This window comes from Scyliorhinus torazame, chromosome 3 (assembly GCF_047496885.1).
Source record: "Scyliorhinus torazame isolate Kashiwa2021f chromosome 3, sScyTor2.1, whole genome shotgun sequence".
Classification (NCBI taxonomy): Eukaryota; Metazoa; Chordata; class Chondrichthyes; order Carcharhiniformes; family Scyliorhinidae; genus Scyliorhinus; species Scyliorhinus torazame.
Window position 1 is genome coordinate 93,994,878 of NC_092709.1, and position 15,361 is coordinate 94,010,238.

Here is a 15,361-nt window from a genome sequence, read left to right on the forward strand (position 1 = left end):
AGCTCAATGATTGATCTCTGGTTCTTTTTGATCTTCTCAAAAGGATCTTCTTCAAAAGAATTACCTTTGTACCGCTCCCCCCCCTCCCCCCAATTAGGCTCAGGAGCCACCACACACACATAGTAGACACCCACCTCCAGGAAGTCATGAGGATTATTTCTGGAATGTGGAGATCACGTTGAGTGCCTTCCCATGCTGGCAAATATTGAACCTCTTGATGTCTGCAGGGAAAACATCCTCCTCAGAGAACACCACCAATTGACAACCAACAGGGAAGTGGACACTAAACAAACAATACCATTTTTACTTGCCTGTCTCCAGGACAAAGATCATTCATCCCAGAGAAGCAGAGGTTTATATCTCGATTATGTCATAAGGACATGCATGCCATCTTGATTGTGGATCTGAACACAGCCCCATAGTAAAAGTTAGTGGCGATAAGGAGCTAGGGTCTGGTGTATTTGCATTTATAAAATATTTTGAAAGGTTCCTTATGAGTCCTGATAGACTTTCCAGGCCCCTAAGCAGACTCAACAACCCCCACCAGAGGAATCCTCTTCCTCAGAGAGCATTGAGGCAGGTTCATTGAATTTATTCAAGGCAGAGTTAGACATATTTCTGTTAGATGGGGGAGTCCAGAGATACAGCGGGGGGCAGGGGTGGGAGGTGGGGGGTGGGGGGTGTCTTACTCCTGCTCCCAGATCCTGTGTCCCCATCTGCCTTGATGGGGGACAGTCACTATGGGACCTGATGGTTCACAGTTCCCCACAATTATTTTGACCCTGGCCTGCTAGCGATGTCCTTCACATCACCAGTGGGTGAGAATCATTACCAGGACATGGAGGTGAATTACAATCTCTCAGATCTTGCCCTCCAGAGCTGGGGGTTGGGAATGGAGATGGGACAGATGGTTGACAAGCTGCATTGGCCCATTTGCCTCCAATTCCAATTAATGAGTTAACATTGGCCTCCACGTTACAGATTTTGCTGCTAATCGCCATCCACAATCTAGCCTTTTGAGCATCAGGAGATAATAATATATGATTAGTACCAGATAGGTGGTTTTAAGGCAGTAATCTAAACTCAAAGTAAGATATGTATGAACTATTCTTTTGGTTGATGAACTATTCACACAAAGTTGCAACTTGAACAGCAATGAGTGAAAGGCTACAATAGCAAGTGGGATAGCATTGTACTACCTGGATGCAGTGAGAATGCTAAGAAGTTGTAAGAAGCATGTTTAAGATGTTACACTTTGTAGAGTTTTCAAATTAATTCATACCCTGTCAATTATAAGATCGCTTCTGACAGATTCTGGAAACTCTAGAGGTTAAGAGTTAAAAAAAACTGGGACAGTCAAAGTTAATTTTAACTTCATGATTCAACGTTCTTTAAGATTCTCCACTGTAATATTATCTTTTCAATAGAGGTTGCGTAAGACAAAATTAAATTATTCAGGGGTTACAAAACAACGTTCCCAATTACTTCAAGTCAGACAAGCAATTTCTACTTATTTTGGAATAAATAATGACCATAATTTACTATTAAAATAACAACAAGGCCAATGGTGCTCACCATTATTTAAGCAACAATGGTTCAAACGACCTCAGGCAAAAAACAGAAACTTGGTCTAATGAGGATATCCAAAGGTTCTTGTTCAAATTGCACCACTCCACCATTAGGTGCATGAACCCAGCATCTCACTGTAAGCCTTGCGGTGTTGTTTTAGTAACTTGCTGTATTTGCCCATTAATTGTCCATTAAACGAGCCACAGAAAGTTAACTCATGGCATTACAAGTTTAAATATCCTTATATCGTGTGATCAGTTAATGACTGCCAATCATTTCAATGCACCTAAAATTAACCATTACAAATGTGGACTCTCATGCCTTCAGGTTTTAAATTCTTTCAGGGAGCTAATAAAACTGTTACAATTATTTTTTTAAATTCTTCCTATTCCAATGTTTTCTTTTTAATTTGTGTCTCCTTCAATCCAATTTTCTTTCTCTCCCTATTTTTCTTTCCCTATCTGGCTTGACAATTGAAATAATTCTCACAAATTCACCTTCCTCATCAGTTCTTCCCGTGTTTATTTCCTAATCCTTAAATCTCATTGGTTGTTGATTTTCCCATTCAGCTGCCGGTTTCCTTCAGAGTGCGGTTATCAACTCACACTTCCAGCAACTTAGAGGTCAAAATCCTTTTCATTGAAAGATGAAGGGGGTAAGTCTAAGTAATGGCAGATACTGTAAGGCACTCTGCTATAATAAATGCTGGCCCAATAGCTTCATTCATTCAATAATTACTCCCCCTCATGGACAACATTGGCAACGGTACGAGACAATGGCTAGATTCTCCCACCCCACCCGCCGCAAGAACGCCATGGGCGAGACACTAACAATGGAAAAATTCATTGACCTCATCTGGGATTCTCCGGTCGCCGGGCGAACTTGGCCGGAGAATCTCGCCCAATATCACTCATATTTTGTGAGACAGTTTTGGAAAACTTTAATTAATTGAGTAAAAGAACAGTGGTTTTGACCATTTTTGGTGATTTCCAAATACCTTAAAAGTTGATTTTTAATAGATATTGGACAGTGAAATAATAATCAATCGGAGTTATATAAAATAAACAGAGTGGAGAAGAATTGTTCAGGTCGTTACATGCAATGAAGTCATAACCACTACCGTGCCCAGTGAAGGCAGGCGTGCCTTACTCATAACTTTAAATAAGACCTCTATGTTCATGTAGAAGTTTCTGGAACTGTTTTTTATTTAAAATGGACAAATAAGACCTCTATGTTTATGTAGAAGTTTCTGGAACTGTTTTTCATTTAAAATGGACCCGGATGAACTGCTAAGACAGCTGCTCAGAGTTCAGGTGACTTTTGCTTCTTCAAAAGACTATCTCAATCTTCCAGAAAATTCGAATTGAATCACTCTGGGATGGTTATTCAGACAATACGCCTCTGGGGAATTCACACTTTGTTGACATTTTACCCAAGCATAGAATCAGTGTACACTTAGGGTGGAATCTTCAGTTCCCACCCCCCTACCCCTTGTGGGATTTCCTAGTCCCACCAAAGGCAATGGACTCTTGAAGTTCTCACCACGTTTTACTCACCAGCACGGTGGAGTTGTAAAGTTCCACCCATAGACTCTCTACCTCCAGGTTTGCAATTTCATAAAAGAAACCTGGCAAGACCAATTATTCAGAAGTAAAGTATGAAAAACCACCACGTGTCACCTATTGTGTAATGGTGGCTTTGGTCTTGCCTGGTTGGATAATGCCAATATTAGTCATGTAATCAGAACCATCTTGAGATAGGGAGTTTTACCTAAAAACTCTTAAGAAATCTGGGAAGTTTGAAGAAAAACCAAAGAGACAGCAGCTACAGGAAAAGCAATGTCATCTTTGTCTTTTAAGAATCAAGAGGCAAGAGTGAAAAAATACTCCTCTTTCATGAGCCTGCACTGTCTGATCGCCTACAAAAAATTAAACTCTTAAACTGTTAACTATTCTTTTGGTTCAACACTTGGAGAAGTGCACTATCCTCTTTAATTGTAAAGTTCCTGACTGTGTGGTGTATGAATGACATAGTGTTTAAACTTTTGATAGTGAGAATGTGAATAAATAATCTTTATTGGTAAACCACTAAAAGTCTGCTGCTGTTTCTTTAAATTGGCCACATAGCAGACAAAGCGGGTTTAGAAAAACATAGATCATCTACCTTTCAAAAACAACCACATTAATTGTGGAGAGTAAGGGAAGGGAATTGGGAGCCACAGTTTATATCTCCTCCCCTGTCCCTAAGAAGCACATTCCCAATAAATACATTTACTGCAATATTACACACCGCAACCAATTAAATTCTCCTCGCATCACATGAGCTCTTCTAAATATCCAATTGTCATTTTCCTAACATTCTTAAAGCAAACAATTAATGTACGGATAGAAATATATACAGAGCATGTAAAAGAAATGGGGTGAACTGAGAATTTTAATAGAACTCATGATTGAGATGTCAAGTTTACAAACCTTGCCAAGTATCTCCGGAAGCCCCAAGACCTGGCCAACAAAGACACCGACACAGATGAAAATAGATGTGACCTGCCCTAGGGAGCCACGAATGTGCTTCTGTGAGATTTCACCCAAGTACATAGGAAGGGCACTGAGGGCAATGCCTGTAGAGAAAGAAGAACTTCAACGTCAGATACCTAATATCCTGTGACACATCACTGCTGAACTATAAACAACATGCCTCCAGTTAAACACAGCAGCAAGCAATATCTATAAACAGACTTAGATCTGTCTGATTGTCTACAATAAGACATTTAATTGCTGGAAACAAAACCATGCTGAGAAAAGTCAACTTCCTAAAATATTTTACCTCAGCAGAGTACTTCTTTATATCACATTTACTCCACAATTTTTTAAAAAATGCACTTTGCCAAGGTATGTCCTGTACACAAGCAAGGAAAATTCCAACCCAGCCAATTACTGCCCCATCATCAGTAAAGTGATGGAAGTGGTCATCAACAGGGCTATCAAGCGGCACTTACTCAGCAATAACCTGCTCACTGACGCTCAGTTTGGGTTCCACCAGGATCACACAGCTCCTGACCTCACTACAGCCTTAGTTCAAACATGGACAAAAGAGCTGAACTCCAGATGTGAGATGAGAGGAACTGCATTTGACAGAAAGGCAGCATTTGACCAAGTGTGACTTTAAGGAACCCTAACAAAACGGGAGTTAATGGGAATCAGGGGGAAACTCCTTTTGGTTGGAGTCAAACCTGACACAATGAAGACGGTTATGATGGTTGGAGATCATAGAATCCCTACAGTACAGTACAGAAGGAGTCCATTCGGCCCATCAAGTCTGCACCGACCCTCTGAAAGAGCACCCCCACCCAGGCCCAACCCCCACCCATCCCCATAACCCCACCTAACCTTTGAACACGAAGGGACAATTTGGCATGGCTAATCTACCTAACAGGTACCATCATCTCAACTCCAGGACATCACTGAAGGAGTTCCTTAGGGTAGTGTCCTAGGCCCAACCATCTTCAGCTGCTTCGTCAATGACCTCCCTTCCATCATAGGGTCAGAAGTGGGGATGTTTGCGGATGACTGTACAATGTTCAGCACCATTCGCGACTCCTCTGATAATGAAGCAGTCCATGTCCAAAGGCAGCAAGACCTGGACAGTATCCAGGCTTGGGCTGAAAAGTGGCAAGTTATATTCATGCCACACATGTGCCAGGCATGTCAGAGTGTTCATCATTCAGAAAATGAGCACAGGAACTAGTAGCCAGTTAAAATTGTCAGGTGCCGATCAAATATTTTTAGAAAATATGTTAAAGTATATACATCATCAGATCTAAACACATGAGGCAGACAATGTACAGGCTTATGTTTGTTTTCGGTAGCATGTTCTTCCTGGAATAGGTCCCGAACCTGGCCGGGATTCTCTGACCCTGCGCCGGGTCGGAGAATCCCCGGGGGGGAGGTGTGAATCCCACCCCGCCTCCCCGTGGCTGGCTTCCCTATTCTCCGGCGCCATTTTTCGGGGGCCGGCAGGATTCCCGCCACGCCGGTCGGGGGTCATTGACAGCGGCCCCCCGGCGATTCTCTGGCCCCCAATGGGCCGAGTGGCCATCAAACTTTGCCCAGTCCCGCCAGCGTAGATTACTCACCTCACACATGGCGGGACCTGGCAGGTAAGTGTGCGGGGGAATCCGACCCTGGGGGGGGGGGGGCCACGGTGGCCTGGCCCGTGATTGGGGCCTACCAATCCGCAGGCGGGCTGGTTCTGTGGGGGCCTTTTTTCCTTCACCCGGGCCCCTGTAGGGCTCCGCCATATTGCCCGGGGGCCAGCGCGGAGAACGGAAACCCCGCACATGCGCGGAAATACGCCGGCCGGTCCGTGCATGCGCAAGGTCACGGCGGCCGTTCCGCGCATGCGCGAACTCGAGCCAGCCCTTCGCCACTGGCTGGAGCTGCGGGAACCACTCCGGCGTCAACCTAGCCCCCAAGAAAGTGGAGAATTCCTCACTTTCGGGGGCCGTTGACGCCGGAGTGGTTGGCGCCTGCTTTCACCGGTGTGGGGACATAGCTCCATTATTGAAGAATCCCGCCACCTGAATCCAAAGGCTACAGCTGGATGGGTGTCACTCCACTCTGCAATTAAGCATGGCTGGCCAGGTGTCTCTCCCACTCTTACTGCCTTCTAATGGCATGTTGGACGGATTTCCAGGTTAATAAATCAACTTGATTGACCACATTATGAATGCACCTTCCCAGACCATCAAGCCCTGAAGTAAGAATTGAAACCGGTGTCACAGGGCAGGGATACAAAAGTTGGGTGAGCTGGAGGAGATGTACGGGCTCCCCCCCCGGGGAACACCTTCAGGTACTTACAGGTAAGGGCGTTTGCCAGACGGCAGGTGGTGCAATTCCCACGGCTACTGCCACACACAGTACAGGACAGGGTGCTCTCGGGGGGGTGGGTGGGAGTGGGGAAGATCTCGGAAACTTACCAGGTGATGCAGGAGGAGGAGGAGGCCTCGGTGGTGGAGTTGAAAGGTAAGTGGGAGGAGGAGTTGGGAGAGGAGATCGAAGAGGGGACGTGGGCAGATGCCCTAGGGAGGTTGAATTCTTCCTCTTCATGCGCGAGGCTCAGCCTCATACAGTTTAAGGTGCTGCACAGGGCACACATGACCGGGACAAGTGTGAGCCGGTTCTTTGGGGGTGAGGACAGGTGTGTTAGGTGTTCAGGGAGCCCAGCAAATCACACCCATATGTTCTGGGCATGCCCAGCACTGGAGGAATTTTGGAAGGGCGTAGCGAGGACGGTGTCGAGGGTGGTAGGATCCAGGGTCAGACCGGGCTGGGGGCTCGCAATATCTGGGGTGGCAGAGGAGCCGGGAGTGCAGGAGGCGAAAGAGGCCGGAATTCTTGCCTTTGCGTCCCTGGTACCCCGGCGAAGGATTCTTCTTCAGTGGAAAGATGCGAGGCCCACAAGCGTGGAATCCTGGATCAGCGATATGGCAGGGTTCATTAAATTGGAGAGGGTGAAATTCGCCTTGAGAGGGTTGGTACAAGGGTTCTTTCGGCAGTGGCAACCGTTCTTAGACTTCCTGGCAGAACGATAGACATTGGTCAATGGCAGCAGCAGCTCTGAGGGTTGGGGGGGGGGTGCGGGTTTACTTTATTTTTGTTTATGATATTTACACTGGAGGGTCTGAGGGGGTGTATACACCTGTTGTGTTAAGTCGGGGTGTTAATGTTAAGTTATTATTTATGTACAGGGAGGAGGGGTTTGGGGGGTTGCTTCTTTAGATTGTGTTTTGTACTTAACCCTGTTGGGTTCTTTTTTCTTTCTCATTTTGTTATTGATATTTTATGAAAACCTTTAATAAAAATTATTTTTTTTAAAAAAGAATCTCCCTGGCCTCCGGATCCCACTCCGTGGCGATCCGGGGGTACTATATAGTCACACTCACGGTCCAGGGCGTAGAATTCAGCGGCTTCCACCTCTACGCCCTCCCCAACCTCTGCGCTGCCCTGCTACTCGGCCTGGACTTCCAGTGTAACCTCCAGTGTAACCTTGAAACCCCTTACTGTGTGCGGCCTCTCGACCCTCAAGGTCGACCCACCTTCCCTATTCGCAAACCTATCCCCGGATTGCAAACCCGTCGCCACCAGGAGCAGACGGTCCAGCACCCAGGGCAGGACCTTCATCAGGTCCGAGGTCCAGCGGCTGCTTCGAGAAGGCATCATTGAGGCCAGCAACAGCCCCTGGAGAGCCCAAGTGGTAGTGGTGAAAACTGGGGAGACACACATAAGGGTCGTGGACTACAGCCAGACCATCAATAGGTACACATAGCTTGACGCGTACTCCCTCCCACGCATATCTCATATGGTCAATCAGATTGCACAGGTCCGGGTCTTCTCAAATCCGCCTACCACCAGCTCCCCATCCATAAGGCGGACTGCCCATACACTGCCTTCGAGGCAGATGGTCGCCTCTACCATTTTCTCAGGGTTCCCTTCGGCGTCACCAACGGGGTCTCGGTCTTCAAAAGGGAGATGGACCAAATGGTTGACCGGTACGGGTTGTGGGCAACCTTCCTGTACCTAGACAATGGCACCATCTGCGGCCACGATCAGCAGGACCATGATGCCAACCGTGCCAAATTTCTCCACACCACCACTCTCCTAAACCTCACGTATAACAAGGAGACGTGCGTATTCAGCACAAACCGCTTAGCTATCCTCGGCTATGTGGTCCAGAACGGAGTTCTGGTGCCCGATCCCGACCGCATGTGCTCCCTCATGGAGCTCCCCCTTCCCCACTGCCCCAAGGCCCTCAAACGCTGCCTGGGGTTCTTTTCATATTACGCCCAGTGGGTCCCAAACTACACGGACAAGGCACACCCACTCATCCAGTCCACCCTTTTCCCCCTGACAGCCGAGTCTCAACATGCCTTAAACCGTATTAGAGCCGATATCGCCAAGGCCGCGATGCACAAAGTAGACGAGACGCTGCCCTTTCAAGTGGAGAGCGACGAATCAGACCTCGCCCTAGCCGCCACCCTCAACCAGGCAGGCAGGCCCGTGGCATTCTTTTCACAAACTCTTCATGCCTCCGAAATTCGGCACTCCTCCGTCGAAAAAGAGGTCCAAGCTATCGTTGAAGCTGTGCGGCATTGGAGGCATTACCTGGCCGGCAGGAGATTCACGCTCCTCACTGACCAACGGTCGGTAGCCTTCATGTTCAATAACACACAGCGGGGTAAGATCAAAAATGATAAAATCTTGAGGTGGAGGATCGAGCTCTCCACCTACAACTACGAGATTTTGTATCGCCCCGGCAAGCTCAACGAGCCCCCAGATGCCCTATCCCGAGGTACATGTGCCGGCGCACAAGTAGACCGACTCCGGACCCTGCCCGACAGCCTTTGTCACCCGGGAGTCACACGGTTGTACCATTTCATAAAGGCCCGTAATCTGCCCTACTCCATCAAGGAAGTCAGGGCAATCACCAGGGACTGCCAGGTCTGTGCGGAGTGCAAACCGCACTTCTACCAGCCGGACCATGCGCGCCTGGTGAAGGCTTCCCGCCCCTTTGAATGCCTCAGCGTGGATTTCAAAGGGCCCCTCCCCTCCACCGACCGTAACACGTACATTCTCAGTGTGGTCGATGAATACTCCAGATTCCCCTTCGCCAGCCCATGCCCCGACATGACGTCTGCCACCATCATCAAAGCCCTCAACACAATCTTCGCTCTGTTCGGTTTCCCCGCCTACATCCACAGTGACAGGGGATCCTCATTCATGAGTGATGAGCTGCGTCAATTCCTGCTCAGCAGGGGTATCGCCTCCAGCAGGATGACCAGCTATAACCCCCGGGGAAACGGGCAGGTGGAGAGGGAGAACGGGACGATCTGGAGGGCCGTCCAAATGGCCCTATGGTCCAGAAATCTCCTGGCCTCCCGCTGGAAGGAGGTCCTCCCCGATGAACTGCACTCCATTCAGTCACTACTATGCACGGCCACGCCGACACACCCCATGAACATCTCTTTGCCTTCCCCAGGAGGTCCACATCCGGGGTGTTGCTCCAGGATCCGTACTCCTCCGTAGGCACGTCCGACTCCACAAGGCGGACCCGTTGGCCGAAAGGGTGCAGTTACTCCACACTAACCCCCAGTATGCCTACGTGGCGTACCCCGACAGCTGCCAGGATACTGTCTCCCTCAGGGACCTGGTACCAGCAGGTTCCACACACACACACCCCTCCGGCCCGGCTCCACCCTTCCTCCCTCGGCGCACCCAGCAGCAACCCCCCCAGGACCATCCGTCCTCCCTGTCCACGCCCGAGGATGAAGAGGATTTCAGCACGCTACCGGAGTCACCAAGGACCAGACCAACACCAGAATCGCAACCACCACTGCGTCACTCCCAACGCCACATCAAGGCCCCGGACTGTCTAAATCTATAATTGGTTCGGGACTATCAAACCACCTTGTACTGGACTTCAGAGAGAGATATATATTTTTTTGCTTCTGTATCTTAAACTTGTTCTGTACATAGTTCTCCGCCACCCCTGCCGGACTCAATTTTATCAGGGGGTGAATGTGGTAATCACCACTGTTGTACATATTAGAAGATGTGTGGTAAGACCCTGTATTACAGGTACGGTGGTAGTCCCTGCCTGCTGTCTCCGCCCAGTAGACGGACTATAAATGTGTGCTCCCTTTCCAGCAGCCATTTCTCCAGCTGCTGTAGGAGGCCACACACCTTAAAGTAATAAAGCCTCAGTTGTATTCAACTCTCGTCTCTGTGCAATTGATTGTGCATCAATTCCTTCAGAAATGTGCTTTGAAACTTCTCAGTGGTGTTGATTACCATGTGAATGTCCCCATCTTAATTAGCCAGCTCCTTGTCACATCACACAATAACTTGAAGGCCCAGATCAATACTGGTAACATATTTTGCTGAGAAGTAGCAAAAACCTTATCCATTCCAACTAAGTATGAGGTTTTATGCTGCAGTGGGTAGTGTCCCCGCCTCTGAGCCAGGAGCTCTGGGTTCGAGTCCCACCCCAGGACTTGATGACCGAGGAAGGTGCGTTAATGGTCAAACAGGTTCAGTTTGTCAATCTGCAAATCCTTCCAAACGCACCAATGGCTAGCAGTAAGAGCAAGAGAGACTCATGGTCAGCCACGCCTTGATGTGGCGTTGCGCCCCTCAAACTATAAGCCCCTGGTGACAGACTTGCGACCTGTTCTGGAATTGCTAGCTGTGGAAACTGATGAAAGCCTGCCCTAGTGCACCACTAGGTTGGGGGAAGAGAATTGGAATTCCAACAGAGTAATTATTTACGGCAGGCTCTGTTCATTCATCCAGCTTTTTGGAATCCCAGTCTGCTCACAACAGAAGAGTCAGCAAATGGAAAAATATGTCTAGTTCTGCCTGACCTGCAACTTACCTCAGCTTGGTTCAGTTTTCTATTGGGTGGTTTGAAGAAATAGAATATTATCATAGAATTTACAGTTCAGAAGGAGGCCATTCGGCCCATCGAGTCTGTACCAGCTCTTGGAAAGAGCACCCTACCCCCAAGGTCAACAACTCCACCCTATCCCCATAACCCAGTAACCCCACCCAACACTAAGGGCAATTTTGGACACTAAGGGCAATTTAGCATGGCCAATCCACCTAACCTGCACATCTTTGGACTGTTGGAGGAAACCGGTGTACCCGGAGGAAACCCACGCACACACGGGGAGGACGTGCAGACTCCGCACAGACAGTGACCCAAGCCGGGAATCGAACCTGGGCCCCTCAATACAATAAGAATAATGTGGAATTGTTTTATGTCCTTATTATCTCTAGCTTCTTCACCTCTTTGAGGAGATTTTCTTGGGTTTGTACCCTGGGTGCACCAATTGCTCCAGTACAGTGAATGCCAGATGATTGTGTGGGTCAGAATGCTTGTCTATGGAGAAGACCCTCTGAACTTCCTTGTGCTGTCCTGTCAATCAGTGCACCCAACCACAATCCCAGGCGGAACCATCATGCATATGAAAGCTCAGCATTCTGTTCAGGAAATACAGCCCACAATGATGGGTGAAATCCCTGCAGTGGCAGTCTTTTTGCTAAGAAAAGAAGAAGGAGTGATCGGAAAGAGGCACCCAAAGGCAGCTCACTCTCAATCAGCAAGGCTCCTGCTGAGGTGGACATTCAACCTACTGGAAACACCAGAGCGGATAATTGATGAGAATTGAACCAGAAAGCTGAGCCCTTGTGATTTCAGACAGTTACTCCCTATCAATTTGTAATGGCATCAGTAATGAGATAATGATGATTCTTATATTTAAATATTCAAAAACAAATTTGGATTGCTCAGTTGGCAGCTGCAGCAATAATCCAAAGAACAGCAGAGTACTGCCAGCCAGGCGGTTCTGATAGGATCAGAATTAAGGCCAGTGAGAAAACACTTTCTGTGACTTGCCGAAACAGACAAACACACTTTATTTGCAATGTCTGTTGTTTGCGCCCAGAACTGTTCACAGTAACTTGAATAGTTAATCTTTGCAGTCCTAGTTAGTCTGAAAACAACAATACTAAACAAATTTACTCTAAGATGTGCAGAAATCTGAAAGCAATCAGGTGCCATTGTGGGTTAACGTAATTACTTAGTAACCTTATTGAATCTGGAGTTGAATCTATTCCAGAGTGATGGACTAAATGTCTTTCCCCGAACTACAAGAATCCGACATTCAATTAGATTGAACAGTACAAAATTAGATGTCCCTGAACACAATTATAAACAAGTTGGAATTGACAAATGTTCCCATTGCTGTAAGCAATGGAATTGTCACAATTTTGTAGCAGGAAACTCTTGTAGGGGCAGCACGTTAGCACAGTGGTTAGCACTGTTGCTTCGCAGCTCCAGGGTCCGAGGATCGATTCTCGGCTTGGGTCACTATCTGTGTGGAGTCTGCACATTCTCCCAGTGTCTGCGTGGGTTTGCTCCGGGTGCTCCGGTTTCCTCCCACGAGTCCCGAAAGACATGCTTTAGGTAATTTGGACATTCTGAATTCTCCATCTGTGTACCCGAACAGGTGGCGGAAAGTGGCGACTATGGGCTTTTCACAGTAACTTCATTGCAGTGTTAATGTAAGCCTACTTGTCACAATGAAGATTATTATTAATTGTTATTATTAGTTTCTGAAGCAGGATCTACATGGATTTTGAGGCCTGTGAAGTAGGATGAATTTCCAGGTAATGCTTGCTTATTTGGGAGTATCCCAAATTCTTTGTTCGCACACCATTGGTGCAGCCAATGGTAAGCTATTGATCTGCAACTCCTCACCACACTGGGGAATCCAGAAGTCAAGGCACGGTCACCTCATTGCAATAATTTGGGTAGATACCTGCACCAGTGTACACATGGCAGGGTTCTACTCATGGGCGGCACGGTAGCATAGTGGTTAGCACAATTGCAGCACAGCTCCAGAGTCCCAGGTTCGATTCCCCACTGGGTCATTGTCTGTGAGGAGTCTGCACGTTCTCCCCTTGCCTGCGTGGGTTTCCTCTGGGTGCTCCGGTTTCCTCCCACAGTCCAAAAGGTGTGCAAGTTAGGTGAACTGGCCATGCCACATAGCCCTTAGTGTCCAAAAAAGGTTAAGTGGGGTGACTGGATTGCGGGGATAGGGTGGGGGTGTGGGCTTGGGCAGGGTGCTCTTTCCAAGGGCCGGTACGGACTCGATGGGCTGTATGGCCTCCTTCTGCACTGTAAATTCTATGATTCTATGATTCTACTATCTTCACCCCTGACAAGTAAAACTTACTGTCAGTCTTAATCCTTGGCTGGGAAAGATATTAAATCATTCCAAGAGTTTAGTCAGCTATACTAATTGTAGACTTGACCTTAAAATAAAATTTCCTCCATCCCAGGAGTATTCAGACTAAATAAAGATATCGCCGAATAAAATATACTGAAGAGGTATAGTTTAGCAGAAAAAAACTCTGAGTTAACTTTTTTCAGCACATTGATTTCTCTATTGAGGAATTCTAGGGAAATTAGGGTCCTGAGGAATCTACATCTTTTTATAATGGTTATTTAATAATATTCAATTGTAAGCTTAAATCTTAGATTATTTTAATGGTTGCAGTATTATAAAGTGTGAAGTAAACAAAATAAATATAAAATACAAATGCAAAATAAACGAATCCACCTGGGAGTTAATGAAATATACAAATCCACTTAAATATATACAGGATATTCAAACAAACTAAGGGTACGATTTAACAGGGGAAAAAAAGGTCCCGTTTTGGGACTCAGTTTGCCGGTGCAGGAAGAGATTGGGGCGGCATTTTTAAATTCACCCCCAGTCTGGACCCCTGGCACCGGCACCCTGGCATCCAGGCATTGCCAGCTGCCCCCCCCCCCAGATGCCATTATGCCTGGTCTATGTTTGTGTAGACCAATACTAAATGACATCATGGCGAGACCTCCCGGGCGGGAGCATTCGTTCCTGGGCCTCAGGAAAATCAGCCACCGATATATTAAATATGTTAATGTGGATCACGCCCAGAGAAGGCAAGATCCAGATCACAACATCTCGTTCAGAGAGTCGCAAATCTTGCAAGAAGCCTCCCGCGAGATTGAACGGCCTCGTCCATCACAGAGTCGGGTGCAGCAAGGCCGTTCGATCGCGCCCCAAGTTTATACTTGTAATCAAATTCTAAAACTGAAGTCAATATCATCCATCCTCGTTAACAGCTGGAAGTTTCCAGTGCCATTGAAAGCGAATAGAGTTTTGGCTCCATTCTCGCTCGCAATGGATCCCATCATGGACGAGACCGGAGAATCCCACTCATAGTTTCTGTCTTTGTCTCAGCGAAGAGGAGATCAGGTAAGATCTCGACTCTTCTTCAAAACGATTCAGCCTGACCGAGATGTTTACCTAAGAGCCTAATTTAAATAAATTACTTTGTGTTCAGAATAACCATTGTACATCTTACTCTTATAAAGTTTTTTTGGGAGAATTTTTTAGGACCAAATAATGGGCTGAATTCTCTGCCTCGCCCGCCAAAAGCGTGAACTGTCATCATAGAATTTACAGTGCAGAAGGAGGCCATCCGGCCCATCGAGTCTGCACTGGCCCTTACAAAGAGCACCCTACTCAAGCCCACGTATTTACCCTATCCCCGTAACCCAGTAACCCCCATTTAACCTTTTTTGGGGGGACACAAAGGGCAATTTAGCATGGGCAATCCACCTAACCCGCACATCTTTGGACTGTGGGAGGAAACCACAGAGCTAGAAGAGAATCGCGCAAGATTGGAAAATCAAGGTTTGCACCCAGCACCGATTCCGACGCCATGCTCTGGGACCTCGCTAGCGGCGATATCGATGTTTGTGCCACGCACCGGCAGATCCATTCAAAACCATCGCTTGCATGGATTTCAGTATTATTAGTGGCTTGGACTCAGTATGCGACAACCTTCGGCGATGCTCCACCCCTCTTAGGCGGAGGTCCTGTGGGCACTAATTAGTGCAAGTATTCACAAGCAGGGTCTGGGTGCCTTGGCTGTGGAAGTGGAGTGGGAGGCTAGGAAAACACTGAAAAACCCTTGAACATTGTCAGTTTGCTGGGGAGCGTCTGCATGGGTCAGGAGCGGGGACCAACGACGCCATGTCCATGGAGATGGGGTGTCCACCTCGGGATCGGAGTGACCTGACTTAGACCGCAATTGCTGCAGTTTGTCTTTTAAACGCAGACCTTTGTGCTCCTTACAGGCCCCTGGCCGTTCACTCTGCTGAATGCTGCCCGTGTCCTTTG

General features: G+C 47.5%; 1 protein-coding gene across 9 annotated transcripts in view; it reads right to left on the reverse strand.

Annotated features, from left to right (window-relative positions):
• The window catches only part of slc2a9l2 (solute carrier family 2 member 9, like 2), a 768,327-nt gene that overhangs the window by 506,343 nt on the left and 246,623 nt on the right, over nucleotides 1-15,361 (reverse strand). For all 9 annotated transcript variants that reach the window (XM_072495986.1, XM_072495985.1, XM_072495983.1 and 6 more), the window contains one exon: nucleotides 4,041-4,186. In XM_072495986.1, the coding sequence (XP_072352087.1) occupies nucleotides 4,041-4,186 (146 nt within the window). The remainder of the gene's footprint in view (nucleotides 1-4,040; nucleotides 4,187-15,361) is intronic.